We start from the raw sequence: 27,604 nt of genomic DNA, 5'->3' as shown, positions 1-27,604 counted from the left end.
ATCTTTGCATTTTTTGTTACTATCTTTTATGAATTTACAGTGTAACCAAATGCAACTTAAACTTTTATTATGACCACGAGAATTATCTCTGCCAATGCTAAACAGCTTATTCTAATATTGGCTTAGATTGCAAGATTGAAGTTTGACTACCAAGAGTAGCAATATGACATTTCTGTAATTTAACAGACAGGTTCTGTAGTGGGTTTGGGTTGTTGAAAAACAAGCACAACAATCTGTCATCTCCTCTCTGTGCTGGTCACCAGCTTGGTCACGCACAACGGTGGGGTGTCATTCATTCTTCAATCACCATCTGTCACAGGTCAGCCACCGTGCTTGTGCTGCTCATTGTGTCACGAACAGCACACCCAAGCTGATCCCGCAAGTATTCAATAGGACAGAGGTCAAAAACAGCCATTTCCACCCTTCCACTCCCAAATTCTCTCTTTGATAAACCCTGTTCTGTGGCGACATGGGATTGTCACTGTGTTACAACACATAAAAGGTCATCTGGATGCAATGTTTTTGTCAAAAATTGAAATAGTGCGTTCTGAGTTAATTAAATAACTTGTTTATGGATAAGTAAAATGAGTGTAAACATCCATTTTGAACCAATTTAGAACAAATTACAACTTAATATTTTAGTTTTAGAAAGTCCGAAAAGTTTTCACTGACATTTTTTTTTTTCTTCAGAGCTGTCAGTGGTCTGAGATGGGAAAGTTTAAGTTGGTAAGGAATGACCCGTGGAAAAAGATAACCATTCATATATAGTCAGTACAAAGAAACTTAATTTGCTAAGATCGAAGCACAGGAATGGAAACCAAACACGGTTCTAGATTTTTAAGTCTAAGAACAATTTTGCACTTAATTAATAAAGCACATTGAGATCCCATATGCCGTCAAGTTACACCTACATGGGGATCCTCTTATAGAATTGCATGACATATCAGTTCTTCTTATTATGCTTGTGTGTAACATTTTATGTGCAAATGCTCCATGACATTGCTTGCATGAGGTTGCAAAAACCCCTAATGTGACACAAGAAATTGTAAGCACCCAGTAGTAATACACAGAACTGTTGAGTTATTTTATTAATTTTTTTATCCCTAATAGTTTTATTTAGTCCAAACTGTTTGATGAAGTAAAGCGTGATTGTACTCTAAAGGGCCGCAGCTTCATGTGTGCATATAATGAAGTCGTTCCAACAATTACTACTCATTGTTTTGTGTCTTAGCGTGAGAAATGTGCTGTCTTAATGTGTCTGTGTCTGCTTATGCTGTACTTTATGTTGCATTGTCTCCATCATGTAGACTTCTTGAGAATAGTGCTATCCTGGAACAGTACGAACGGGCGTCACTGACCCATGACAAAGCAGAGCGGAGATTTACACCAGCATGATGCTGATGATGATGATGATGAGGGGACACTTTAATGAAATGGATACTGGAGGTGTATTCATGCGCAAAGATTACAAAGGACTAGATGGAAATACTCTAGCCACAATGTTGTGAAGGACGGATATCTGAAAAACAGTCGTCTCTGCTGCTGTTGCAGTTTTTTTTTTTTTTTTTACTTTTATAGAAGGAACACAGTTCAAGGACCTCTGCAAAACATCTGTGTCATTAACATAAATTCCTTCTGACCACAAAAGAAGTTTGAACATGTCTAAGTTCGTTTTTCAGCATGTCTTTTTTCAGTCAGTGGCATACATGTTATGATTTTCACAACAAATTATACAGGCTTGCAATTGGTCTACTCTCTTTGAATTTAACTCTACGTATTACTAAACTATTTTCATTTTATTTATTGTGGGGTTACGAAACCTCGGTTTTATGTTGGATAATAATGTAAGGTAGAGGCTTGTGGACTGTGCATGCTGTTTTATTTTCCATTAAACCATTAACATACTAACATTAAAGTTGAAAGAAAAAAGAAACACTTATTCATGCACCGTATGACCTTTAGATGCTATTTAAATAGCATTCACAAAATGCGTCAAATACATTGAATGTCTTGTGGGTAAATCACTACACGACGTTCTTCAATCTTAATTTCACAGCCTGATTTGAGTTTGACGTCGCTGTCTTTTGATATGTTGACTAACCATTTGACTTAAACGTTCACTTTAAAATGAGCCTTTTCGACAAATATTTAAGTCTGACTGACTTCTCTTCTACTGAAGCTCAATATCTTTGTATGAAAAGAGACTTTTATAATAACAAACAATGAAGTGACAGTTTAAACATTGTTCAACTTATCTTTCAGGGCTTATTTTGCTGATGCTTTTCAAAATAAATGCAATGTTTAAGCTTTCTTTGATTCATCAGATGTTTATCAGTTCCTTCATGTGTCCATTAAGCGTGTCCTCAGATTGTTGAACAAACCATTGATATCTCAGCATGCAGAGAGCGTTTGGAGAGCATAGCTACTCTGAGGTTAAGGTTATTTAATCTAAGTGTTATTTTATTGCAGTAATATTTTTGATTAGCACTCGCATTTATTCCAATGCCAATGACATTAAATTGCAATGCACATGCTGTTGTATTTTTTGAAATGCCTAAGAAAATTGTTTCGGCCTGGTTCTCCTGGGGATTAAATTATATATAATATAGCATCAGATGCATAGAAAATTGATGCCTGAGCATAATTTATTTAAAGCTAGGTACCTTTGTAAGCCATTGAACCACAATGCAGATACTCAAGTTTCATAGAAATACATGTTTGTATACATCCTCCTGACTACCAGGAAAAGAAATATTGTCCAATCACAATTTTTTAAAATCCCACAGTCTTTGTAAGGTAATAAAAGGTTTTATGCACTTACTTTGTCTCTTCCCATAAAATGTGTTATTACTGATAAATGCCATTTTTATGAATTAGAAAAAGGTACGTACAAAAGTCCCACCCCTTCACATGTGGTATCATTGAAAAGCCCTAATTGTCCTCTCTAGATACCAAAAGGAATTAATTCAGTAGAATGCAGGGGGTGGGAGATATTCTAGTTTAGAAATGTCCTCTACAGAGGACAAAAATGAACTACTGGTAGTCAGGAGGAGGATATATATAGCAAACACATGAAAATAGCATATTGACATTGACCGTTTCTTCTGCTTTGCTTTTTAAAAAAACAAAAAAAAACAAAGAATCGATATATTATTTACCTAATTTTAAGATGACCTGAAGACCAGAACATTTAGGTAATCATATTGCTTATATTTTTTTCTGGAATGTAAACTTTTATTGATGAAATAGGGTGTACTTTCATTATCACATGATAGGGAGTACTTTCTTTATCACATGTCTACAAAAAAGAACAGTCAAGCTATCCAAATAGCTGGAATAGTTTTGTAAGAAAAACTAACAGATAAAAATGGTTTGTGTTTACAATCATGAGGATTATCATAATGATTACACGTTCATTAATCATAATTATATCCTGGTCATCATTATAAAATCAACGTTACACATTGAGCTTTGACAGTCAGTCATTGGTGTTTCATTGAGCAGATATCAGTCACAGTCGAGGACGGGAAAAAGTTGTCTGTTTAGCTGCAGCAATTGTTTTTAGATGGCTCCATTAAGTGCTAAAACACGCAATAAAATTTAAGATAATTCTTTCTAACCACCAAAATATTTTCTCTTTTACCAAATTTGTGAACACTGTCGACTTAAAACTATATTTTGTATGGCATAACACGGTTTTGCTCTGAGGCTGAAGTAATATTTGACTCTGGTCTTTCCAAAACATGAATATTCTTCTTTTTCTGTTGTTTTCCATCTAGTCTGTCATTAGTTCGAATGAGTTTGTGTGCTTTAATTTTTCTTTGTCATTTGGCACGACTTAATCTTTCTTAAAACCCTGTACTATGGTTTGCTGCCCCGACATTCACCCAAATGTTTTTGGAGCACAAAACTCAATTTCAAGAGGTTTAAGATATAAAGTGCCAACTTTACTGTTTCCCCGACATCACAGCTGTAAGATTTAGGCTTGCTTTTACGCCCAGTTTACTGCAGCTGCCCTAGCATGAATGGTGCATAAGAGTTACTGTTTTGCACTCCAAGTTTCCCAAACCTCACAATCCCACTCACACACATTTGTCCAACAAGGACCATTCTGCTGAAAGCAGTCTAATTTATTACATCAGATATGAATCAATGATGATGTATACAGATAGTGACCTCAAATATTTGTCTCCAGGTTTAATGACTTATTACATCTTAAGATTAAGATGATCATATTCCTGTCTAGATAAGCAGACAGGAATATATGTTTAACACTTATTTAGTGTTTAGTTAACACCATGTTGCCATTCAGTGTTAAACTAAATGGGCGATAAACTAAACCCAATTAGTTTTACACCAAATGGCAACATGCAAATGAGATTAGATTCAGCATACTGTTGTGCAACAGGAATTGTATCAATGTTTGATGTAACTATTAATAATTATGTCTAATAATTTACTATTAATAAAATTAGTAGTAGAGTTTAAGTTTCTTTTTTTTTTTCTTTTTTTTTTTTTTTTAGGAAAAAAAAGTCTGGGCACCATTCCACAAAATCGTTAACCAAACTCGTCAGTCTCACATGAAGTTGTGAATTGAACCCTACTGAACAGAAAATACTTCACACATTTACCGGAATACACAAAAACTTCTTTTAAAAGAATCTGAATTTAGAAACGAAAATAGATTCCCCTTACAGTCAAAATATTCAGCCAATAACTCCCGTATCGGACTGCTAATTATGCAATCTATCTACTGCTCCACAGACAATGAACAATCAAGAATCAAATCGACTAACTAATGAACTGCAATTAAGGAATGGAATACTGAAATATACGTCAAGACTGAGCTAATTAAGAATATACGTGGGCACAACATGTGAGGGAAGAGGAGAGAAAGAAAAGGGGGAGATGAAGATGTCAAGCATCGCGCCGATAAAAAACCACTTTCGCAAAAAGCAATAAACCTCGTTTAGTCTTTAGAGCTACACAAAAGGCACAAAACGCGTGAGTGTCTTCTTAGGATGATTTCTCCACCGCCACTTTATCTCTGCAGCTTGTGATGAGTTTATCGAGTATGTGGCATAAGTAAGTTGGATTTCAGCACTATGAATGCTGGGAGATGCTGTCCGATCACTTGACTTTGAAAAGGGCTCCTCCAACAATACCTCACTTGTTTGGCCATGTTTATTACAGTGCCTTTACTGTGCACAAGACACACCCCATTGACTGCAATGCATTCTAACAGAAAAAAAAGTGGAAAAAAAAAAAGTTCAAGGTGCAACTGACAGTTTCCATCTTATTTGCCAGTGTTTGTGCTGCCTACAAGACTGTGCTGCCACCATGTGGTGAGCCATATCCCCTACATGAAAAAAACAAAAACAAAAAAATACTCTACTATTTGGAACTTCACAATTAAGGAATAGTTCAAAAAGTTGTTTATTTTGATGGGCAATACCACTGTTTAATTTCAACACTTTATATATATATATATATATATATATATATATATATATATATATATATATATATATATATATATATATATATATATATATATATATATATGCGTTTTTCTAGGCTAGACTGTGAGTGATAATGTAATAGGAGTATAACTATAATATTGACTATTGACTACTGTCAATTTATTAAATTAATTCTGAATATGATTATTATTTGTTATTATGATGACTTGGTCACATTTTATTGTGATAAGTGCAAAAACTAAAACAGACAGACATAACTCACATTCAATCCACACTGTTTTTGTGTATATTTTTCTTAGAGTTTTGTCTAAATATGCGGTTTTCTTTTCACTGTAACCACCATCAACACTATTTACTTTTATTGTTATTAGTGTGATGTACTTCATGCATGATTACATTTGTGCTCTTCTCATTACATAAACACAGGGTCATACATACTCTGACAAGTACCAATAAAATACTTTGTTTCTGTTAATACATTGTAGACTTTTTCTGTCGTTTCCTAGTTCATAATCCAATATCTAGAGAAAATTCAAAAAGTATCTAGCACAGCTTGCACATGCTCTTATATATCGCTATGTAACAGATGCTCAAATAAACGCACACATGTAAATGAAAACCCATCTGCCAGTTCCAAGGTGGAAGTGCTACGACCTGTAACCTGTAATTGAACAAATCTGAATGGGCTCAATCCGAGGCAGGCCAGGCAGCAGGTTGGAACGGAACAGGGCCTGGAGCAGATTTTCAGTAATAGTGTCTTTATTTCTCTGCAGATACATCAGACAGATGCATCATTCCGCTGCATCTTGCCAAGTTTGACATCATTCGGAGCTAAAGTTTCTCCCCTGTGTGCATCCTCAGTGATGAACTGTTACGCTAAGTAACTTTACTGCTGTAGAGTGTTGTGATCAGAATATATTTTTTAAGTTTCTGATAAAGTTTTTTCTTCCGTCTTCTTCTTTGCCTTGGATGATAAAAGGTGCATTTTCCCCCTTCCTGTGCAGCTCCACATCAGGTTGGGCTTGATGAGCAATGGAGCAACTGATTTCAGATAGAAGACCGATTTTTATTTTAAGTAAAGTACCTTTAATGTAAAATTGCTCTTAGGTGAAAAAAGGACAGAATCAGGTTTATATAAGAAAAAAAAATTTTCACATACACATACAAAACATACTGACCATTGCATATATTTTACATTTTGATGTCATGGTTTCTCAGTAGAGAATCAGATTCCTTTTATATAAAAACAAATGACAGTTCAGGATATGTGAAATAAAACCATGGTAGACTTACAACTTAATCTGCTGATCTTTAAACATTTATTTAATAACACTTCAGTCACACTGTATTTTTTTTTTCCTGTCATACTTAATTCAAGTTTAACACTTGCTTTTGTTGGGATTTTTTTTCTTTATCTAATTTAGCTTGTATTTGATAACAACTTAAGAAAATGCTGGACTGAATTGTTTTCAATAAACTAATGCTTTCTGATTTAATTTGTGTGACTCTTTTTTTCCACAGAGGTTATGTTGCTTTCACCTTCTAATGAGCAGACCACATTTGCTGAATGTTGGTAGAGTCAAAGGAAAATACAGACAGGGCGACATCTTAAACTATGCAGACTTATAGAAAATCAAATCAGAGAGTACATTACAAAAATTCAAAATATTTCATTTCAATAATGGAATAGTTTGGGTGTCAAATCTTGTTTATGAAACATCTTAGTTCCTTTGCTCCTTTTGGATTCATTTATGAGCCAAAAAGCTTTTCTTAAAAAAAAAAAAAAAAAAAAAAAAAAAAAGCGTTTTCAAGCAAAAATAGAATTTTTTTTTTTTTCTTAAGCTATGTCTATATTTTAGCTGTTAGGGACACAGTAGATCATCTGGTTATTTCCAGCATTCTCCTCTTTCACAACGCTCTATCTCTCCTCTGGCTCCATAAATAACTTCTCCCTGAATGAACCCATTATACCTCTTCTCCATATGTCCAATTCTTCTCAGCCTTTCCTTTCTAACCTAGTCTCCAAACCACTCTGCCTTAGTTCTAATTTGTGTCACTTCCAATATAAATTGTGAAAATAATCAAAATTCGGTCTGCCCCCTGTCTTCTTGTTGATGGCTCCGTCATTTAAATTTGTAATCCCAAATAAATAAACGCATCTATTTTCAGTTCATCTACTTCATGCAGATCATCCTCCAGCCCAGTAAGTAGGTGGAGATATGCTTCCTCCAAATATGGGAGAATAAGTGCACGTCAAAGTCATGCGCCCTGCGTCCTGAATTGTTTGACACTATACGGTTGAGGTTGGAGTAGTTTTAGTTTGTATCCATGTCATAATAATATACTTTTACGTACTTATTCAGGGCGGTAGTGTAATTATCTCTCCTTTGTTTACTGGCGTCCCAACCAGAATAATGATTGGTACTTGTCACATTTTGAAAGTCCTGCACGAAAGTCTGAGACAAACCGCGACACAACTCTGCGTGCACCGGTGCTATGTCGTCCACACGCACAGGGCATTGAGCACAGCACCTGCATTTGTCCGCCTCGGGTCAAAGGTTTCTTCACTGGGCTGTCTCGCTGCAAGTCAGAGACACCAAGTTGCGTCTGTCCACTGTACAGCCAGAAGCAGAAGCAGCCCCGAAGACAGAGGCAAGTCTGTGTCCAGGTATCAGAGTGGGACGCCTAAACCTTCAGCTGCACAGAAAGGTATGCAAGGAAATAAGAAAATGACCAGAGTCCTCCTGTAAGCTTAGTAGAAATGTTTTTGTTCAGACTAAATGCTCTTTACTGCATCCCACTGAATACCTTTTAGCTGGACTACATTATGTAGACTGGATCTGATAATCGGCTTTTAACCACCCCATCCTCTGGTTACTGCAGTGAAAGAAGCTGGAAGAGACTTCACCTACTTGATAGTAGTTCTCATCGGGCTGGGAGTGACAGGTAAATAAAATGGTTCTTTTGCAGTCTGGGAAATTATAGAAACAAATAGTGTTTGAATACCCAGACTTTGTTCACTTTCTTGTGTGAATATTCCATCCATCCACTAATCCATCAGCATTTATCCTTTATTCATCTATTGATCTGTCTATTAGTCCCAATCTGTTATCCGTCCTTTTTTTCCCCAGTTCACATTTAGCTTCAATCTATCTTAATGAGAGAATCAGAGCATATGGAATTAGGATATTGAATACCCTTTGACAATGTTTTACTAATGTCACCTGGAATACTTTCATCCAAATCATTCCAATTGAAATACCAGTGAGCTTTAGTAGATTGTGCGTTTCTGTTTTAGGTGGGCTGCTGTATGTGGTGTTTCAGGAGCTGTTTTCTTCCTCGAGCCCAAACAAGGTCTACAGCAGAGCTTTTGACATGGTCAAATCCCACCCAGAGGTGAGAATAAGTCTGCGCTCATACCATGACAATAAGTTGCCAATGTGCTGGCTCCATTTGGACAGCAACTTTAAAATATGCTCCGCCATCACCAACAATGTTTACTTCCGCAAACACCGAGTATGCTTACTCTGCGTGACATTACTGCATCCCCTACTGTGCATGCAGGACACTTTTAGGTTGTTTGCAGTTCTCACAGGAGATCACATACAAGTCGAATGCATTTGGAAATATTTACTGACCACACACAAAAAAAACAAAAAAAAATGGATTTCACAAAAAATTGGGATCAAGCATTGAAGCCTGGAGTGTGACAGTACGACAGTAGACAGCTGAGGACCGACTGCATCTCCCACTATAACCAAAGGTTTTTTTGTTGTTGTTGTTGGTTCAATTCAGATACAAGTGCCCTACTCTGAAACATTTGAATCAATATGCAATGCAGGTGATCGGTGCCTTTGGCGAGCCAATCAAATGCTATGGTGAGACCACCCGTCGAGGAAGGAGGCAGCAAGTCAGGTGGGCTTTAATATCAAACATCAACTTAAAAATATCTTAGGAAGGCTTTTTTTTTATGTGGCTCTCAATAGAGATCGGCGTCTTTGTGGTGGCTTCCCTGTAACGTTGTGCTTGCTTCTGTTTCCGACTCAGACACACGGAGTACATGAAGGATGGACTAAAACATATGAGAGTTAAATTTTACATCGAAGGCTCAGAGCCGGGCCTGAAAGGAACGGTGCATTCGGAGTCAAAAGAGGTGCGTACTTTACCTGGCTTCATACTTTTACACATTTTTCCAGTTTCCAAACTACAAATTTGAGTGTTATTTTCAGTTTATGTCGTAGACGGACAAAACGTTGTGCGTAATTCTAAAGCCTAAGTAAGTCGAACAATTTTATAACAAAGAAAAGTCTGATAAGTTATTCAGCGGCCACAGTGGGTGGGTGAGATTTGTGAACAGCAGTTTCTAAATCTTGCCAGTTTCTCAATATAATTTAGCACTGACTTTTGGGCTTATTTTATTGATTCTTATGCTTTGATTTATGCTATTCCTCAGTAGCTCTGCTTGTATGTTTGGACTGATCCTGTAAGAATGTGAAAATGGTCTTATCACATAAAATCCTAATTATTTGCAATAAGGAATCTGCTTAAAACATGACAATGTGTAATAAATTGAATATTTTGCAACATACTCTAAGTCCTAATGAGAATATTCTAATTTTATATCTGTCTGGTTCTTGACGTCTGTTTTATAATTTTCAGAATGCTGAGACTGGAAAATATGAATTTCGCTATATATTTGTGGACGTAGACACATACCCAAGGAGGAGCATTATTGTGGAAGACAACAGATGAGCAAGATTTACATGACTTCTCAGATTTAAAAACAGGGAAATGCTGTCTAACTAAAATGCAGGTGTTTGTGTCCATGGATGAAAAACTTCTCTTTTTTTTTGCAATATTTTTGGTTGATTGAAAGTCATTTTTCTTGTAGCAGTTTAACAAAGTCAAATGTATTACAAATAGGAATTGTTTTGGGATAAAATTATGGATTGTAACTTTCATAAAATACGTGGAGTTTTTTAATCTAATTTGTTACCTGCGGTTTTAGATTATTTTGCTCAGCTAAATTTTATGTATTTTTTTTTCTTTTTTAATAAAAAGGACTAGTATTTTTTTTTAGTTATTACAGCAAATAAAAACAGTTTTTAAATTGTGAAATTGGTTGGTTAGCTGTGTATTTTCTGCATTGTTTTGAATAGTATGGTGCATCTTAATATATTGACCACCAGATGGAGACAAAAATCTTAATTATTGTGTTGCGTGTCTTATTTATTTGATATATTTATCATGACATTATTTTAGTCCGTTTTTTTTTATTTCATTAAAACTTTAATTTTTTGTGTAAAGCTTGGTCACATATCATTTAAATATCTCTGGATTGCTGTTTTTATTCCTGCTACTGTGCAGGAGATTATAAACTCTTGAACGGATCTAAACAAACAGCAATTATAATTGTGTTTTTTTTTTTGTTTGTTTTTTTAATATAAATCTTACTGATACTCTATAAAAAAAATCAGGGTGAAATGTCTTGGGTTACAACAGAAAGTTAAAACTTGCAGAAGAAAATTCCCAAAACAATGTCTACCGATGCTCTTCAAAAGACAAATCTTTTACTGTTAAACTGTTTTTTAAATACTTTATACTATTTTGATGCTTTATAGAATCTAATAGACCTCATTCAAAAGCCAACAACTTGCATGCGCCACTAATATTTTGGCGGGAGTTTTCCATATTTGCCACATTTACAGTTTGTCAGTCAAATTCTCTGTATGAAATTGGTACTGACTCAGTCTCCAAGGGTTTTAGCTGCTGCTGCTGCTACTTTCTAATGAACAACAATCAAACTTTATTTGCCGAGTTGGCATTTTACGGACAGGTGTAGCTCAAAAGTGCTGCACAAAGATTAAAAAACAGCTGAACCAACATAAAAAGCACACTAAAATAGAGAAGTGTGTTGAATCATTTATAAATGTTTCAGAACTGAGGAAACACAATCATGCAGTGAGAAACATCAGGAAGTCCATGTCAAAATGTGATGAAGCCTCTAAAGTTAATAAAGACAAATTCATAAATCAAAATAGTGGTAATAATCGTAATATAGCAGCATGTACATTTATTTAGTCAAGGATAAAAGTTGTTGAAATTGTTAGAACACAAAGTAGTTCAACACAAATAATATGTAATCAAAAGTCAGACTAAAACTTGACACTTGAAAGCCTTTTCTACTTAGAAAGTAAAGGAAGAAACTAGTTTCATGCAATGCTCTGATGGGGTTTTTGATCAAGTCCTTAAAACATTTTTATGTACTTTCTTATCTGTAGTTCTTATTTAATTATTATTCTGTTGGTTACAAATATATATGGTAGAAAAAAAATCAGAAAAAAATATATAGAAATCAGATGAAGTGTGTAGAGCAGCAGGAATGATTTTCTAAATCATTTTATAGAAAATATAATGGGTGTCTAAACAAAGCTATTTCGTATGGTTACATACGGCATGGATGACCGGATCGTTATTTATACAGTCTAAAAGCAAAGAATTACCAATTAATTCTTACTAAGAACTGGGTTTGTGAAGGGGGAGCATCTTACTGGAAGCGCGAAACCAACACCCCCATAAACACCGCCCACCTGGGTAACTGAAAGCAGCACAGAACACAGGAGGATGTGGTCAGTCAGTCTGCGTTAGCTTCAACTCCGCTCAGTCTACTTAAGTTCTTTATTTAACCTGAACTCAACGAATAGCTCGCCCAGTTGATAGTAAATGGCATGTTGTGAACAACGGAGAGGCGTGTTTATCAAACAGAACAGTTTCAGTCGGTGTTTTGCGCTCCGAATAAGTGACTAAAGCTGCCGCTGTTTTGGCCTGCTACACGGATATCCTAGCTAAAACTAGCAGCAGCCTCTATTGGCTCCCGGAGCTTCACTGGCACCTCTCACCCGAAATAGAAAGAGAAATGGCACACCTTGCTAGCCAACTCAGGTGGACGTCTCTGTCTCTTTAAGGTAAGTTTACTTCCATACTAAATTTGTTTCTAATTTTACAAAGGACTTTTGGTGTTTAAAGTTTTATGTCTAAAGTTACAGAAATGCTACAGCATGCTTGAGTCTGCTAGCAGTGAAGTGAACTGAAGTGAGAAATGTTGCTTCCTTGTAACTAAAATTGTTCCCGTCTGCAGGGAAAGTTGTGTGGTTCTTCAGTAATGAGACGCTCCTCTCGGTTATAAACGTCTTATGAAATGGAGCTTTACTGGTATATGTAAGTGAATCTTTATTTATTTTTTTCAATGGCTGTGTCTTTGTGATTTCTTTTTGACTGTAGACTGATGGCTTTGTACTCGCGTACCAACAGTGTGTCGCTTTTGGTTGGTTGTGCTGTAGTCGTACTGAAAATTTTGGTATCTGCTGTTTATAAGTTAAAAATGTATTATGCGATTTAACTATCATTTATTGCTAAAAAAAATGCTTTAAAAAATCGTACAGTCCTGAAAACAACTGTTCATCTCTGTTCATATTCTGATGAATAATACCATGTCGTTCTTATTTTATGTTTGACTTGTAATAAGTATTACTGGATCATATTATATGTATGTATGACAATGACAAACAATATTCTGGCTTGAAAACAAGAATACATTTAAAATTATGTCAATTTAGTTAATATTACAAATATAGATACGGAGGTTTTGTTGGAATGTTGTACATTATTAATATGTTACTTTCAATAGATTTCTCTCATTAGTGTATATACAGATTATTTGATCTCAGAAAGTTGTGTTAAAATTACCTCAAAAACTGCCAAAGCAGGCTTCTACCCTCTTAAAACAACTGCAGTCACCAAAACACTATTGCAATATATGACAGCACGATTTTATGAACCTTCAAATGATTGTCGTGTTTGTCGTACTTATTTACACAGAAAAGCTCTTAATTACTCACATGTGAAACAGAGGTAGGAGGTGGTGCATCACATGTTATATTCCCTTCTGAGGTGTGCATGGAGTACAAAAACCGTAAAGCAAAAGTAATGCAAGTAACTTTGTGATGTAAAAATAAAGCAATGTGAAATTAAAAATATTGACTCAGTTTTCAAAGGAGTTAAAAATATTTTGTATACTTCCTCATCTTTCTGTTGAGTAGTTACTGACAGGGCAGCTCTACATGTTCCCTTCTCGGTGTGTGTTTGACACAGGAAGCTCATTTGTGCTGCACTGCCTCCAGCCTAAACATAATCGCCTATCGGGCAGTTCCTGACTTTAGCAAACTAACTCAAAGGAAACGTTGGTCTCAGTTATTTACAAAATACTTAAGAAAAAAAAAGGTAGATACAATTTCTATGTAACTACCAAAAACATTGCTTTAAAGATACTTCTCAAAAGGGATGTTCAATAAAAAATATATGGTTTAAGAACCACCATAGAACGTGAAGAGGACAAAAAGTGAACTGAGGAAAAAACAAACTGCTAGTGGCTGCTTCTGCGGCGTTCCAGTTCCCTCTAATCAGAACCTGGAATAACGTCCGTTTAACAATGTTTTGGCTGCAATTTGGAAAACAACAATAGGAGAACCCAGTGGTACTCAAAGGCATATTAACTACTAAGCAAGTGTATAACATTGCGTATTTCTGATGGAGCACATTCACAAACAGTGGTTACAGATAATACATATGTGTGGTAAAGATTTTAAAAGGTGCAAAACCGCATGACGTGCAAACAGTTGTTACATCCGTGGTCATTATATATTAACGCCTGGACGCTATTTATGATTTAGAGGCTGAGGAGACGCCTCCTTCTTTCCTTCTTAGAATTTTGACTGTTGCACCTTTTAATGTTTACCACTTGGATCTTGGAGGGTTTTATTTTAAACATCTTTTTCTCCTCTCCCTCCCCCACAGAGTTGTTATAATATTCATCATCATAAAGATCTTCTTCTATGTGTGCTGGTACCGGTCAAGACAAAGGCAACTGGCAGCATATTTGAGCAACACCCGCAATGCACAGATCGTCATCGTCGGAGGAAGGGCTTACCTTCATCAGATGTGTGAGAGACAGAATGTAAGTGCAGAACCCAACTACTGTTTCTGAAATGCGTCATGTAGCTGTCAGCGTCTGAAGAGGTTTTCTGCTTCCAGCACGTCTTCATTATTGTTGGGTCATGGCTTTGGACAGCTTCAAGGGTTTCTGGGATAAAGATAATCTCTTAAGAGACATTTGGTTCAGCGAGTACGACGCAGTCGAATAAGGTCACTGCTGGCTGGGTGATGTTTTAACAGACGAGTTGTTTTGTGGTCTCACTCAGGAATGCGTTTGTTTCCGCTCTCTCTTATTAGTTACTTTGTACATTTAGTGTAAAGATCTTTGTCAGAGTTCAGTAGATGCGTTTGTGCTTTTTATATGAGTTTTAGTTGAATAAATAGCAGAAATCTAGACGCTTAACTCATGACTTTCAACAGTGTGATACAGTAACAGTTCAACCGTACTTGTAAGAACTGCATTGTGCAATGTTTTGATAACAAACTAAGAGCTGAGTTCACTCATTTACAGACAACTGTATGCTCCACCTTTGACTAAAAAAGCAATTTTACCAGTTATTGTTTGTATTTCCGTTCTTGCCTGATTGTTAAAACTTTCATCTTCTGTTTGTCTTTGTCATCCAAAGCATAGAAATACTCAAAGAAATGGAATTTTGTTTTTAGACTGATCTGTTAAAGCTTTACAATATAATTCACTTAAAGTATAACTTCCTATTGTATTGATGCTTCAGTGATCAGTCAAGAACTGCCTTGGATGACCTTAGATGACCTCTTCAGGCTTGGCCCCATGACCTGTAAATTTCATAGCCTTTTTATAACAACTGGGCACAATCTTCAATTTGCTAAAACAAACATTTCCTTCCTTTCTTCTAAAAATGTCCAAAGAAAAAGGAGTTGAGTCATTACACCCATAACATATTGGTTTTTTTTTCTAATTCATCTTGTTACATCTGAGAACAGACTTTTGCATTTTTAGCCTTGTTTGGGATATTTGTTCCCCAGGAAATGCCCCATTTGCAGAAGAAAATAAATGAAACTGCTCAATGCCAGTGCTCTTAGGCTCGGGTTTCCCCAGATCATTTATAATATCCTGCGTCATATCTGAATGTTTAAGAGACATGAAAGAACATGCAGTCTAGTGGCTTCTGTCAGTTTTGTGTCAGACAAGTAATTACATGCCAGCTTGTAGGATCAGGATCCCTGTCACCTTGAACCTCAACCTGACGCACATTTTGTTGCACATTTCTCACTTTTTTTCCAGCTTCTTCACACTCCTTATTCCGTCTGATTATTAACTGATTGTTCCCACTTTTCTGTCTTTTTATAAATTATTTGCATACTCCTCTTGTTGTTTTTCTGTCCTCCCGGCAGTCTTTGCTGTCTCTGGTGGATACTGTTCCATGTTTAGATGATAATGGAATGTGCAGCAGGAAGGTCTTAAGGTCATCCGTGACTCAGCGCTGTTTGGGAAAATTACAAAATATCTAATTTTGAGCCTAAATGAATTGCGAAACCTTCTCTAGCCACATTATTCACTTTCAACTACAAAACTCATAATATGATAAGAGACATAAATGTTCTTTTGAATGCTACCTTTCACATAAATTGGTTTTAATATTTGTCTGTGGTATGCTGCTTATTTGAATCAGTCCTTGGTGGTTAAGTTGTGGCCTAATGACATTTGATAACTGAGGTTCAGAAATGATAATAATTTGGCCCGGAGAAAACTTTTCCTAAAGGGAGGAAAAGGTGGTATTATGTAAAATCTCCTTTTTTTTTTTTTTAGCCTTAAATCGTGCAATATTACTCCATCACATATACATGGAGTGTGTTGCTTTGATTCTTTTATGCATGTTTGAGAATCCTTGAATCTCTCATGGCAACCATTGGAGGTGGTACTTAAATACTTACTCACCAAGCACCGTCTTTTTCACACAGCTGCTCCTTGGAGCTGCAGTCTTTAGCCGAGCTTCTGCCTCACAGAGCACCCTTCCCCTACAGCTCCTTTAGACTAGCAGCAGCAGGCATTAGCAACAGCATCTCCTGAGCTCATACCAACTACTTTTCAGTCCAACTCTCCTAAAGACGGTCGTAAAATGCATTATGCAAAGCATTGTTGTGATGATGTTCTGAAGGTGGAGTGTTGGAAAGAGCAAAAGTTTCTTAAGAGACAGAGACAGAATTTAAAGACATCACATTTCTTTTGAATCATTTTTGTGATATACAACATTGTTATAACAGCTGAAGGTAACATATTTACTTAATTGTGCTATAAGATGGCACTATGTGCCTGGAAATGCATAATACCGTCCCTTTAAGAGTTACAGATGTAGAAAATCAGTGCTATCATTACTTTTATCTCTAGCGAAGTGTCCATATAAAACCAGACCAGATGGAAACTTCATAATGGATGTCTTTTGTATGTACATTTATGCACTTCAGCATTTCTGTTGCTTCTGCTTTTTGCTCATGTGTTTTATATTAACTGTGTATTTCCTTCCCCTGTAGCAAGCATCTGTGTGGCCCAGTTGGTACGGCGGTCAGGAGGACGCTTCGGTCGAGGAACCCTCCTCAACAATGCCCCCGACTGCATCCTTCTCCCACCTGGAAATGCCCCCACCATACGAGGTGGTCTCTGGAGGTAACCAACACGTACATAAGACCTGTAATATGGAATCCATCAGTTTATGTCCTCGTGCAATCAGAGCCAGTCAGCATAAATACTTAGTTCTTTTTTTTTTCTATCTCCTTCCTCTTATGTGTTTTGCTGCTATCCACTCACATGTTAGATGTCTGTCGTACTTTGTATCAAAGTAGCAGCATTGAGGACATGGAGGGCTTCTCTAATAGATGCATAATAGCATTTTTCCTTAAATCATTTTTATTTTAGCTGTGTATGTATGTTTCATGTAGTTGTCCTGGTGGAAAGTGACCCTCACCCCAGTCTCAAATTTGTTGTTGCCACCAACAGGCTTTCTTCTTTGGTTGCTCTGTGTTTATCTCTATTAATATTCACATCAACTTGCCCACTTTCCTTGTGCTTCCTATTTAGGAAAGCACTGGGGGACAGCATGATGCTGCCACCATGTTTTATGTTGAGGATGGTGCTTTCGGGGGGATGCACTGTGTTTATTTTCTTCCACTCATGGTGTTTTTTGTTTTTCTATTTTTTTTCTTGTAGACCAGAAAGTTGGCGTTTTTCTCTATCCCTCTCTTCAGACAAGAGCACCTTCTGCCAAATTTGTTGCCTTTTCAAACAGTTTCTTTCTGCCACTTTTTCGCAAAGGTCAGATTTATAGAGTGCACAAGCTGCTGTCAACAAATTCACTATCTGACAAGCTTCTCTGTAGTTACCACAGGTCATTTGGCTGGTTCTCTGACTTTTCGTGTCTGACCTCTCAGTTAAGGTGGACAGGCACTTTTTGGTAGGTTTGTAGTTGGATCACACACTTTGCATTTTCAAATGAGGGATTGCTTTACTCCATGACATGTTAAAAACCCTGGATGTCCTGTTTTCTTTTTTTACTAAAACTTTGCTTCAGACTTCACAAGTAAATGTCTGTATTTATGCAGACATTTAAGTCTGGATTCTGTTTCTATTGACTATTTTGGATTTTATTTAGGGGAGCGGTTCTCAATATGGGCGGTACCGCCCCCCAGGGGGCGTTCAGAGGATGGCAGGGGGCGCTGGCGGACATTTTTACAAAAGGGGGGCGCTGGGATGCCTTTGGGGGGGCGTTTAGTCGAAGGTAAACTTTACACCTTAAATGCACAACAATGCCAGTTTAGACTTTGAGCAACTTGGTAAAACTGTATTGTGTAACATCATGCTTGGCTGCAGCTGTATCGATGGCAGCTCTTCTATTCAATGTTTGTTAGCTTCTTGGCGCAGCTCCGTTTCCAGCTACTGGTAGTTAAAATCACGATACCCTCACTGTGTATCCCTCTGAAAAATGAACCCATTTAATTAAAGAAATAAAGAAATCCCTCCATGGGTGATACCAGATAGAGAGCGTTCATTTTATAGCGTTAACACCGGTGCTGTAAGTGGTCCGGTATGAAACGGGGGTGATGGAACAACTCAGCACTTTTAAATTTCAATAATCAGAATGCAGAAATTGTTTCCGTTGTTTTAAAAGGTTTATGTCAGTCTGCCTTTTCCCCATTGATACGCTTCCCGACTGCCCTGCACCTTAGGGGCTTAAAAAAAAGACGAGCACATTGCGCAAAACTCTGAAACAGGAGAAGGGGGACATAAAACGGAGCAACGAACTAGATGTGAATTATGGCATAAAAACAGAGAATCCGACGCTGAACAGTGAAAAAATCAACACATGATGTGAAACATGATGATTAGGCGGCGCAGCAGGTGATGAGTGAAGATTATTCATCTTATATCATTTGTCTTATAATGGATAAATGATAAAATAAATCTAGCAACAGGAAATAAACTAAAGTGGACATAGCAATAAACCAAGAGAGGATAATACTAATCAATGGAAACTAAATGGAAATGAATGAAGAACAAAATGCAAGAATAAACTAAGAAACTAAAGTAAATACAGAGGAATAAACTGGTATGGCAAGACCTTTCGAGCAATAATTAATACAGAGGCCTGTATGGCAAGAATGAACAGACACTATTTCCACATAAAAGGTAAAATAATATTGTTGAAGGGGTTTGTTGAGACCACATCTAATACTGAGAATAAATATATCTTACAGACCATAACGGTAAAGAACTGATCACTTATTTATGTTTTTAATTAGATTTGATATATTTATTTCTTCAATATTATGTTTATGTCAGTGTTAATGTCATGAGGCTGATGACTCCATGACACTTTCAATTTGACTCATTAGGATTTCATTAAGAACCAGATTTGTTCTTTGTAATTTCTGTCCAGTAAAACTATTAATCTATAAATCAATAGACAGGTCTATATAAAGATATAATCCATGTTTCTGTCTCATATTTGTATGGCATTAAAAGGATATGGAACTTTAGTTTTTCCACTGAAAGCTCTGGTTTGCCCAATAAATGCAAACCATTTATTGTGCAATAATAAATGGGACATTAGACTTATGGATGATAGTCTAATGTCCCATTCTCCTGAAGGCAGCACAGAGCTGCACCACCAGAAACAGACAAACATTGAAGAGAAGAAGAGCTATGATTAAAGTAGTTACAGTTCTATCCATGTTTTAATGTTGCAGAGCTCAGTCGTTTTGCAAATAGTTCAACGTTTAAACTGGCATGTTGAACATCTTTTATCTGGTAATTTTGTGTAATATTTAACAACTAGAAAATGGCAAAGAATAAGAATATTTTTTCCACTCTGACTGGCTGCTGATAGGCCTACCAATTTTAACTTGAATGTTCATTGCATTTTTTGTAGACGCCTGTGAAAATAATTTCTATTCCCATGGCTTTTTTGCTCTCTGGGAAATTATTTTTGATAATAAATACAGAAACAAGCATAAAAATCAAAACATCTACAATAGGGATAGTAATATTAATGATAAAATAATGGTCAGTGCAAAGTAGCCTGCAAATTCTTTGGTGGGGGGGCAGTGAGGGACCTGGATAAAGGCTAGGGGTGCGCTGGCCCAAAAAAGGTTGAGAAACACTGATTTAGGGGTTAAATTTTAAAGGGTGGCAAGAAGCACTTTACAATGAAATTCTTAATCACGTATCATTTCTCTTCCACTTAGTTCTGCACTTGGGACTTTGTTTTGCTGAGTTGCACAAAATCCCAGTAAAGTACATTGACGTTTGTTGTTGCAATGTGACATAATATGTTAAAGTTTAAAGGACATGAACTCCTTTGCAAGTGTTTTGAAGTTAACTAGATGTTATGCTGCACAATTTGAATTGGTCCCAGCTTTTGCACAAATTTATTCACACCTTATGACGTATCGATGGTGGGAAAGTCCGCCTGGCTTCATCACTGACTCCTCTGTGGTTTTCTGTACAGTTTCACTCAGGCAGAGGAAGCCTAATGGAGGACGAATTTTACCTTGACATGGTAGTAAGGGACAATAAAAGCTTTATGTTTTTACCACACAGGAAAGACGCTATCTGTGTGTATGAAAATTCAGTGATAGTTTCTGCTGATTATGAGTTTGAATTTAAATAAGTTAGCTCCACGTTTGTTACCTTAGTAGTTCCAGGAAAAAGAAAAAATAAGGTAATATATTAATCTATGTTTTAAAAGTATTTCTTTTTTTTTCAGTGTCCGTTAGTGTTGTCAGTTTTTTAAAGGCTTATTTTACCTCACTAACTTTGGCTTTCCTGTGTTCACTAATATGCTCAAAATAATGTCTCTTCCCTTTGGGGAACTCAGAACGATTGCTCCTAATTTGAATTTGAGATTTATTTATTTTTATTTAGGTTGACCTGAGCTTTCTTCTGCAGAGGAGGCTCCGAGCTGAACTTCAGAGCCTCCTCTTTTGTAACCTGCATGCTGTCTCTGAAGTACATGGTTAGTCTGATGGCAGGATGTGGTTATAGTGGGTGGAAATGGTGACAGCTCAGCAGAAATGTCATTACGTGATGGGATCTTTTTCATTTCACTCACTCGTGTCATGGTTTTATCAAGCTATTAGGAGTAACAATCAATTCATACCCAAAATAATTTATTTTTTTGTTTTTTAACCCCGCAATTTGGATTGTAAAAAGAGTTTGGTATGTTTGGAGGAAAAAAATTGATTCGGACGCATTGAAATCAGATATTGTGATGTTTATTTAACAATTAGATAAATCCAATAAAGAAAAAAAAACTGGCTACAATTTTTTGCCTACTATACATTGAAAAAGTATTCAGTGGAATTATATGTAACAGACTAACATCAAGTAGTACATAGTACAAATAAAAATCTGTGATTTTATTCAGCCCCTTGACTAGCCCCTCAATAAAATGCAGCTTGATTCAGTTTTCACATTCCAAAATGTAATCCTTAACATGTCTGCGATGTTTCTTGGTCTTCATCATGCTGTTTTTTTTTTTTTTTTCTCCCACATCCTCTTACAAACCTCTGAGACCTTCAGAAAACTGCTGGGTCTATGTTCTTATTAAATTACTCAGATTCCTTTTACTTATTATGAGACTCTGGATCTTATTTAGGGTCATCAGAGTTATAATCTGAAGTTCAAGGGCATTTGTATATTTTTTTCCAAGCGCTGCATATATGGCTTCTCAATATTTCAGTTGTGAATTTTTGACCAAAAATATTAAGGACACAGCATGGTTGAGTCATCAGTCTGGTAATTTTTGTTGCATCGTGAGCCGTGTTGGAAATGTGCTGCTGTTCGGGAACTTTTACTGTACTTTCAGTCTGTTCTTTTTGCTGCAGGTGTTTCCCAACAGAGCCCTGCTCATGTGTTTTTCGTTATGTTTGTTTTTTAAGCTTTAATGGAGAATTGAAAAGTGTTTTAAACTAACACCAGGTGGAAGAAAATGATCAAATATGCTTGTTGTAAAATTTCTGGTTGAGGCACAGTGATGGTCATGAACCCAGGACGGTAGTGAGCGGTAACTCATTTTTATAAAATCTCTAAATAAGGAGACGTGTATTTAGGCAGGCAATAATATCACACTATAAAATGAATTAAGGATAGAAGTGTTATGGTTATATGTTAACCAACCAGATCCAATTTGTCACAGTTGTATTCATAATGAGGAAATGTTATGGAATGATTTTAATGTTGGAGAAAATTGATTAGAAAACAACAACATCGAAGACCTGAGAGTTTGTGGGCTGAAGGTAAATCAGGTAAAAATGATCACTATGAGTTTTGGATACAAATACAAACATTTTAAAATCAAGTTAGATTAAAACTTGAATATATTTGTATGAAAAGCTTAAAACTGGTTGACTTTTCTTCCCCCCCCCCTTTGCAGAGGATGACCTGAAGCCGCCTCCCTACAGCGAATGCGCTCAAACCGACGAGACCAACTCACCTCATCTCTCCCACAACACTCCTCTCATTTCCGAGGGTGGAAACTCGATTCGCATCGGCGAAGCTCCTCCCCCCTACACACTGACTCCGCCTCCAGTAGCCGGCCCCCAGGGCAGTCCTGTGAGCCAGAGAGAGCCTCTGCCAGAAAGCAGGGCCACTTAAACAGCCGCTCATTCAAGTTTGCCTTTTCCCCCTCCCCCCCGTGCCCCATGCACTGCCTTCCTACATTCAACCTCAGTGATCGTTGCCTGCCTTACTCTCACCGTGAGAGCAAATGTTTATTTGGGTGGGCGTGTGCCTGTGTACGTGTGTGTGCCTTTGTTGGTTTTAGAACCAATTTGCTTTTCTACTTGTATTAAAAAGTGGTCATCTGATGAGTTTGGCAATAACAGATGATTGCAGCAAGCCTTCGTGCCTCGGTCAGGACCGCAGAACCTGTTTTCCCAGCAAGGATCAACAACAGAAAGAGGGACTTTTAATCTGTGTTCTCTTTTACATGTTTTCCTCTTGCTGTTTTGTCTGCAATGTCCCACAGAGCTGAATTGACTTCTTTATTCTCAACAGCGTTTTTGGAGAAGCGAGTTCTTGTTCCTGATTTTACATTTTTTTAAACTTTGTTCTATAGTTGTCCAGGACACAATTATTCAGCACCTGTTTGATATTAAAATTCTTGTTTTAGACAATCTAAAACATCTTGAGCCACCAGGTGTACATATGCATAAGAAATAATCAGCTGTCTGCTTGGTGTATCATTACTTCACTTGAGGTATCTATAAATGCACTAAATCATTTACATAATTAAGATGTGGCTCATACTGAGATGCTAGTTTACCTAACTGAATGGGATTGAGCACAGAAGGGGAGCAAGGTGATGAAACATTTAATGTCAGTGGATATATTCTTCCAGATATAGTCACTACTGAACTTTTTTTTTTTTTGCTTTGCTTCTTTATTCCAAAAGATAAACGGAGACATAAAAGTTCTTATGAAATGAAATCAAACTATGTAAAATCGCTATGTCTACAGTCATCCACTAAATTCTCTTATTTTTGCCTTAAAAAATGAAAAATAGTGAGAAATGACTAAACAAAAAAAAAAAAACATCTGTTCCTTGTAATCTTTCTGGCAACCAAGCACAGGCAGGTGGGCATTATTCAAGTGTTGTACTTTCTTGTAAATTGCCATTTTTGGAAAGGCGTTTAGTATTTTCTTTAGAAGACTATCATAAAGCTAAAATTGTAATTTACTCCCGGAATATAAAGTTCAGATATTTGTTCTACAACAGTGTATTTTGTGACCAAACAAGTGATTCTTCATAGCAGCACAGAGGAAGAAATTCCACCCAAGCCAGCTCCTAACTGTAGCCTTTGGTGACACAAAGCCTGTGAAAATTCAATTTGCTTTCTTTTTTTAAATTATTTATTTAAATAAAATATCTGGATTTCCTGGCCATGGAGGACCACAGAAGGTGTTCTCTTTATTAATTGAAAAATCTTGGCATAACAGTTTAGGAGGCTGGAAACGGGTTGAAATGGAGGCCGATTATCTCCCATGGAAAACCCTAAAAGAAGCATCCAAAAACAAAGTAATAGTTGTGGATAAATGTTTTGTTGTTTTATTTTTGTACATTCTCTCTTTGACCAATGTATACCTAATTTAACTCCCCTCCCCCTTTTTTTTAACTGTAAAATTTTCCGCCAGAGATTAAATGGGCCTCATATCTTGGTTAATGGCTTCCTGTAATGACGTCAAACACAATGTTTTGACTATCGAGCTAAATGCACATTCCCCATTCCAGCACTGGTTGGCCATCTTATCTCTGCTTTACCCTTAGATTTCACAATAAAATGAATGAATGAATGGATGCTGTATAACTGTATTTTAATTTTTGGGACATGTATGAAATGGGGTGGGTTGTGTTGTTTTTTTTTTTTTAAATCTATGCTATGTTGTAATGGTTAGTCATTTCATTGCAATGATAAATGTGCTTGTCCCTTATGCCTTTTACTGGATACATCTGTTTGGTTTTTCAGTCTGATGGGTGCAAAAGCAAAGGTACAGATGAATGTATGTTTGAACCTGTTTGATATCACTAACCTGTCAGCAGCAGCATGATAAACAGTCCTAACCGTTCTGCTACAATCAATACTGTCCTGTTATATACTGTATGTCCGGTGTGTTCACTTCATGTTCATTCCCTATGGTGGTTGAAAAATCACTTATTTCAACCAGTTATTTGTAGGTGTGACAGTTAAGGGGAAAAATATTTTTTTGTGCATTGAATTGGGAAATAAATCTTCTGTATAAAAAAAAAACTATCCTTTTGTGTTGCATATTTTTGAAGTTTAAAACATCATTATTCATTCTGGGTTTGTTTTTTTTTAATCTGGTGCAAATCAAAAGAACAAAACTAATTTAGCAGCAAACCGATAAACCCGAAGCAAGACAGACTACAGCTATTTAAGCCTTTGTGTCCTCAAATAAACCAGTTTAAATGAATCTAAAAAAAATCTCATTTATTTGTAAAATTATTGCAAACGTTCTCATAGTTTTTTAAGCCGTTTCATATTCCGTTCCACAAACGATGCATTTTGTTGCCATTCTATGTTGCAGAACAAAAACAGCCAGTGCACAAGATGAGCAGTGCTGTGCATTTTCACTTAGCCTGGTTAGTGTATGTTTTATTGAACAACCTTATTCTATATTTGCAGATGACAGCCTTATGGGGTACGTCTCCACCAGCTTTGCAACAAAAATCATTGCCCGTTCTTGATAACAAATTAGTTCAAAATCCGTTGGATTGCACAGGCTAGTCTACGAATGCAATTTTTCGAGATTTATTGGCAGTTTTCAAATTGGATTTAGATCTGATTTTTTTTTTTTTTTTTTATAAAAACATTTCTTTTTCCTGTAGTTTTACAATAATGCCCGGCTCTGTCACATAATTAGGATATCAAAAACCAAAAAGAGAACACAGTGCGTGAAGCAAACATTTACCTGGGATGAGATATTGAGCATAGAAGATAGCCATTTGAATGCCAGGGGCTACCTGAATCCTGATGAGTTGTAGACTCTGCCAACGCCTAGATGTGAAGCAGCATGTGCGTCGATATTTCAGCAAATCTGTCCGACGTGGTTTTTGCACACAAGCAGATAAAATATGTGCATGCACCAGAGGATAAAATATTATCACCGATGCTCAGACATTTATCATTTTCTGCTTGTGAGTCGAAGAGTCTGATTCTGTTCTACTGTACTCGACATACACAAGCTGGCTGAGCAGCATTTAAATGATCGTTTCACCAGAAGAGGAAAGAAAAAAGCTTTCTGCTTTATTTTTTTTCTTGGAAAGCAGATGGATCAATCATAAACGATGCGTTGCAAATACAATAATAACATTCTTCTTGCAGTAGCATATGAGTGTGTTAAAAGTCAAGTTAGCTGAATAAAAGGCTTCAGCTATGTAACAGTGAGCTGGCTCGGCAAGGAATGACAGACATTGTTAAAGATTAAAACTGGCATACTGTGAAGAGGAAGGTGCATCTATAAGGGCAGTGCAGTGAAAAGTACCTGCCCCCACACACAGATTTGTTCAGTGAGTGATATACTTGCGTGTGTGCTTCAAATCATTGTTCATTTACACATCTGCTTGGGCTTGAGATCACAAATTGATGGGCGGACCTCCTTAAAGCTACAGAATGTACTGTTTCTAAAAAGAAATATGTTTTTTTTTTTTTTGCATATTTGTTAAAATGATCACAACATATTATACTTTGTGTAACACGAGACGACCTGTGGAAAAAATCAAGCTCTACCGTCTTCTCCTTATGGGCCTGCTGTCTTCTGCACAAATACACTGCTCTGTCAGAAACAACCAATGGGAGCTAGGAGGAGGTTCTTAATGCTGTCAATCACTCATTGGTACTTGCTGTTCACTACCTCCCCCTTTCTCTCTGCCATGGGACAGCTTCTTCCCAATGTCAGAACCTGCCATGGGAGCTCGGGCTAGTTAGCATGACCATCGATGACAGCGGATAAAGGTAAGTTGTCATTAGCACTTTTAGCTCCATCTTTTCACAGATTACCTGTTTCATATTATACTGTCACAACATGACAGTTTTAACATGTATATTAAAAAAATGTTGTAAAACTTACATACATACTTCAACTTTAAGGATTTTCCGTTGGAAGTGGTAAGATTCATAGTTCCATTTATTATTGCTTATCATCTCACTCCCAACACAATGTTTGACTATTAGATTTTCTTTTCTTCTGAAAAATCTTCTGTGAAATCTCATGAAATTTATGCTCAGATCATTTTCTTATCTGCAGAGGTGATTTTTTGTTTTTTTTTGTTTACTTGTTTCAAATAAATGAAGTGAACTCGGTAGGAAAATAAAGCATCCAGTGGGAAGGGTTTAATTTAGGTATAATTTAAATAATAGCTTCTTTTTTTATTTGCTCATGTTTCATAAAATGTAACGCTGGACTAAATGAATCAATGAATATGACCGACTGGACGCGTTCATTTTTTTTAAGGAGAAATAAGCATATTACCCCTGATTAGCCACCAGAGAGCAGTGTTGCCCAATTTATGATTTGGCCTTACGCAGCTCGACCAGGCGCACCTGTTGCTGGGCATCATAGCAGCAGTGAAGCTGGATGAAATGAGCTCAGCACCGCTTTATCACACATCCACGGACATAAATTGACAATAACGTTCCTTCTAAAGATTTATACATTTCAAAAGGGATACGGGTTTGATTAAAATCACTTGTTGGCCCGTTTAGTGGAATGATTGCTATAGGGATGTTATGTTTTTTTGTTTTTTGCATTTCAAAGGTGCTAGCAGATAAGTTAAGCAATGTGATTGAGCTCTAAACGTTTACCTGCTATATGAAAAGAATTTGCTTTGAGTTTAAAGTGACACAATACGTTTCTTTCTCAATACTTGCATACTGCGTGTGTAAGTGTTGTAACAAGTTATTATGTGATTTATACAAGGCTAAACTGCTGAAAAGACTGAACTGATTCACTGATTCAGATACACATTTCTAGGCTTGCTGACTAACAGAAATCTCAACATTTTTCAGAAAAAGACAACAGTCTATCGTGGATGTGTCTTTAATATCTTGGTACTTTCTGAACTAAAGAGCTTCACAATGCA

The 27,604-nt window shown here is 36.5% G+C and overlaps 2 protein-coding genes across 7 annotated transcripts in view; both read left to right on the top strand.

Annotated features, from left to right (window-relative positions):
- Nucleotides 1–6,979, top strand: part of neto1l (neuropilin (NRP) and tolloid (TLL)-like 1, like) — a 70,744-nt gene extending 63,765 nt beyond the window's left edge. For 2 of the 6 annotated variants that reach the window (XM_081601331.1, XM_008438638.3), the window contains one exon: nt 6,257–6,979. In XM_081601331.1, the coding sequence (XP_081457457.1) occupies nt 6,257–6,367 (111 nt within the window). In that variant the 3' untranslated portion in view covers nt 6,368–6,979. Of the gene's footprint in view, nt 1–1,307; nt 2,311–6,256 lie in introns of those variants that run through there. The other 4 variants (XM_017301970.2, XM_081601334.1, XM_008438636.3 and 1 more) reach the window with 4 other exon arrangements.
- Nucleotides 6,980–7,706: 727 nt separating this feature from the next.
- On the top strand, nt 7,707–24,364 carry timm21 (translocase of inner mitochondrial membrane 21). Its single transcript, XM_008438634.3, has 10 exons — nt 7,707–8,192; nt 8,367–8,429; nt 8,782–8,879; nt 9,325–9,398; nt 9,531–9,636; nt 10,143–12,448; nt 12,622–12,701; nt 14,337–14,496; nt 16,983–17,115; nt 22,379–24,364. The coding sequence occupies exons 1-6, from the start codon at nt 7,898–7,900 to the stop codon at nt 10,233–10,235; spliced, it is 729 nt and encodes a 242-aa protein (XP_008436856.2). The 5' UTR covers nt 7,707–7,897; the 3' UTR covers nt 10,236–12,448; nt 12,622–12,701; nt 14,337–14,496; nt 16,983–17,115; nt 22,379–24,364.
- The last annotated feature ends 3,240 nt before the right edge of the window (nt 24,365–27,604 follow it).

This window comes from Poecilia reticulata, chromosome 20 (assembly GCF_904066995.2).
Source record: "Poecilia reticulata chromosome 20, P_reticulata-male-v2, whole genome shotgun sequence".
NCBI lineage: Eukaryota > Metazoa > Chordata > Actinopteri > Cyprinodontiformes > Poeciliidae > Poecilia > Poecilia reticulata.
This window is presented reverse-complemented; position numbering and strand designations above follow the sequence as displayed.

Excerpts from the sequence above, each read along its gene's own strand:
- timm21 (XM_008438634.3), top strand. The coding sequence starts at position 7,898 with ATGATTGGTACTTGTCACATTTTGAAAGTCCTGCACGAAAGTCTGAGA. Across the intron at positions 8,430-8,781 it reads CATCGGGCTGGGAGTGACAG|GTGGGCTGCTGTATGTGGTG; the intron begins GTAAATAAAATG and ends TTTCTGTTTTAG. Across the intron at positions 9,637-10,142 it reads TGCATTCGGAGTCAAAAGAG|AATGCTGAGACTGGAAAATA; the intron begins GTGCGTACTTTA and ends TATAATTTTCAG.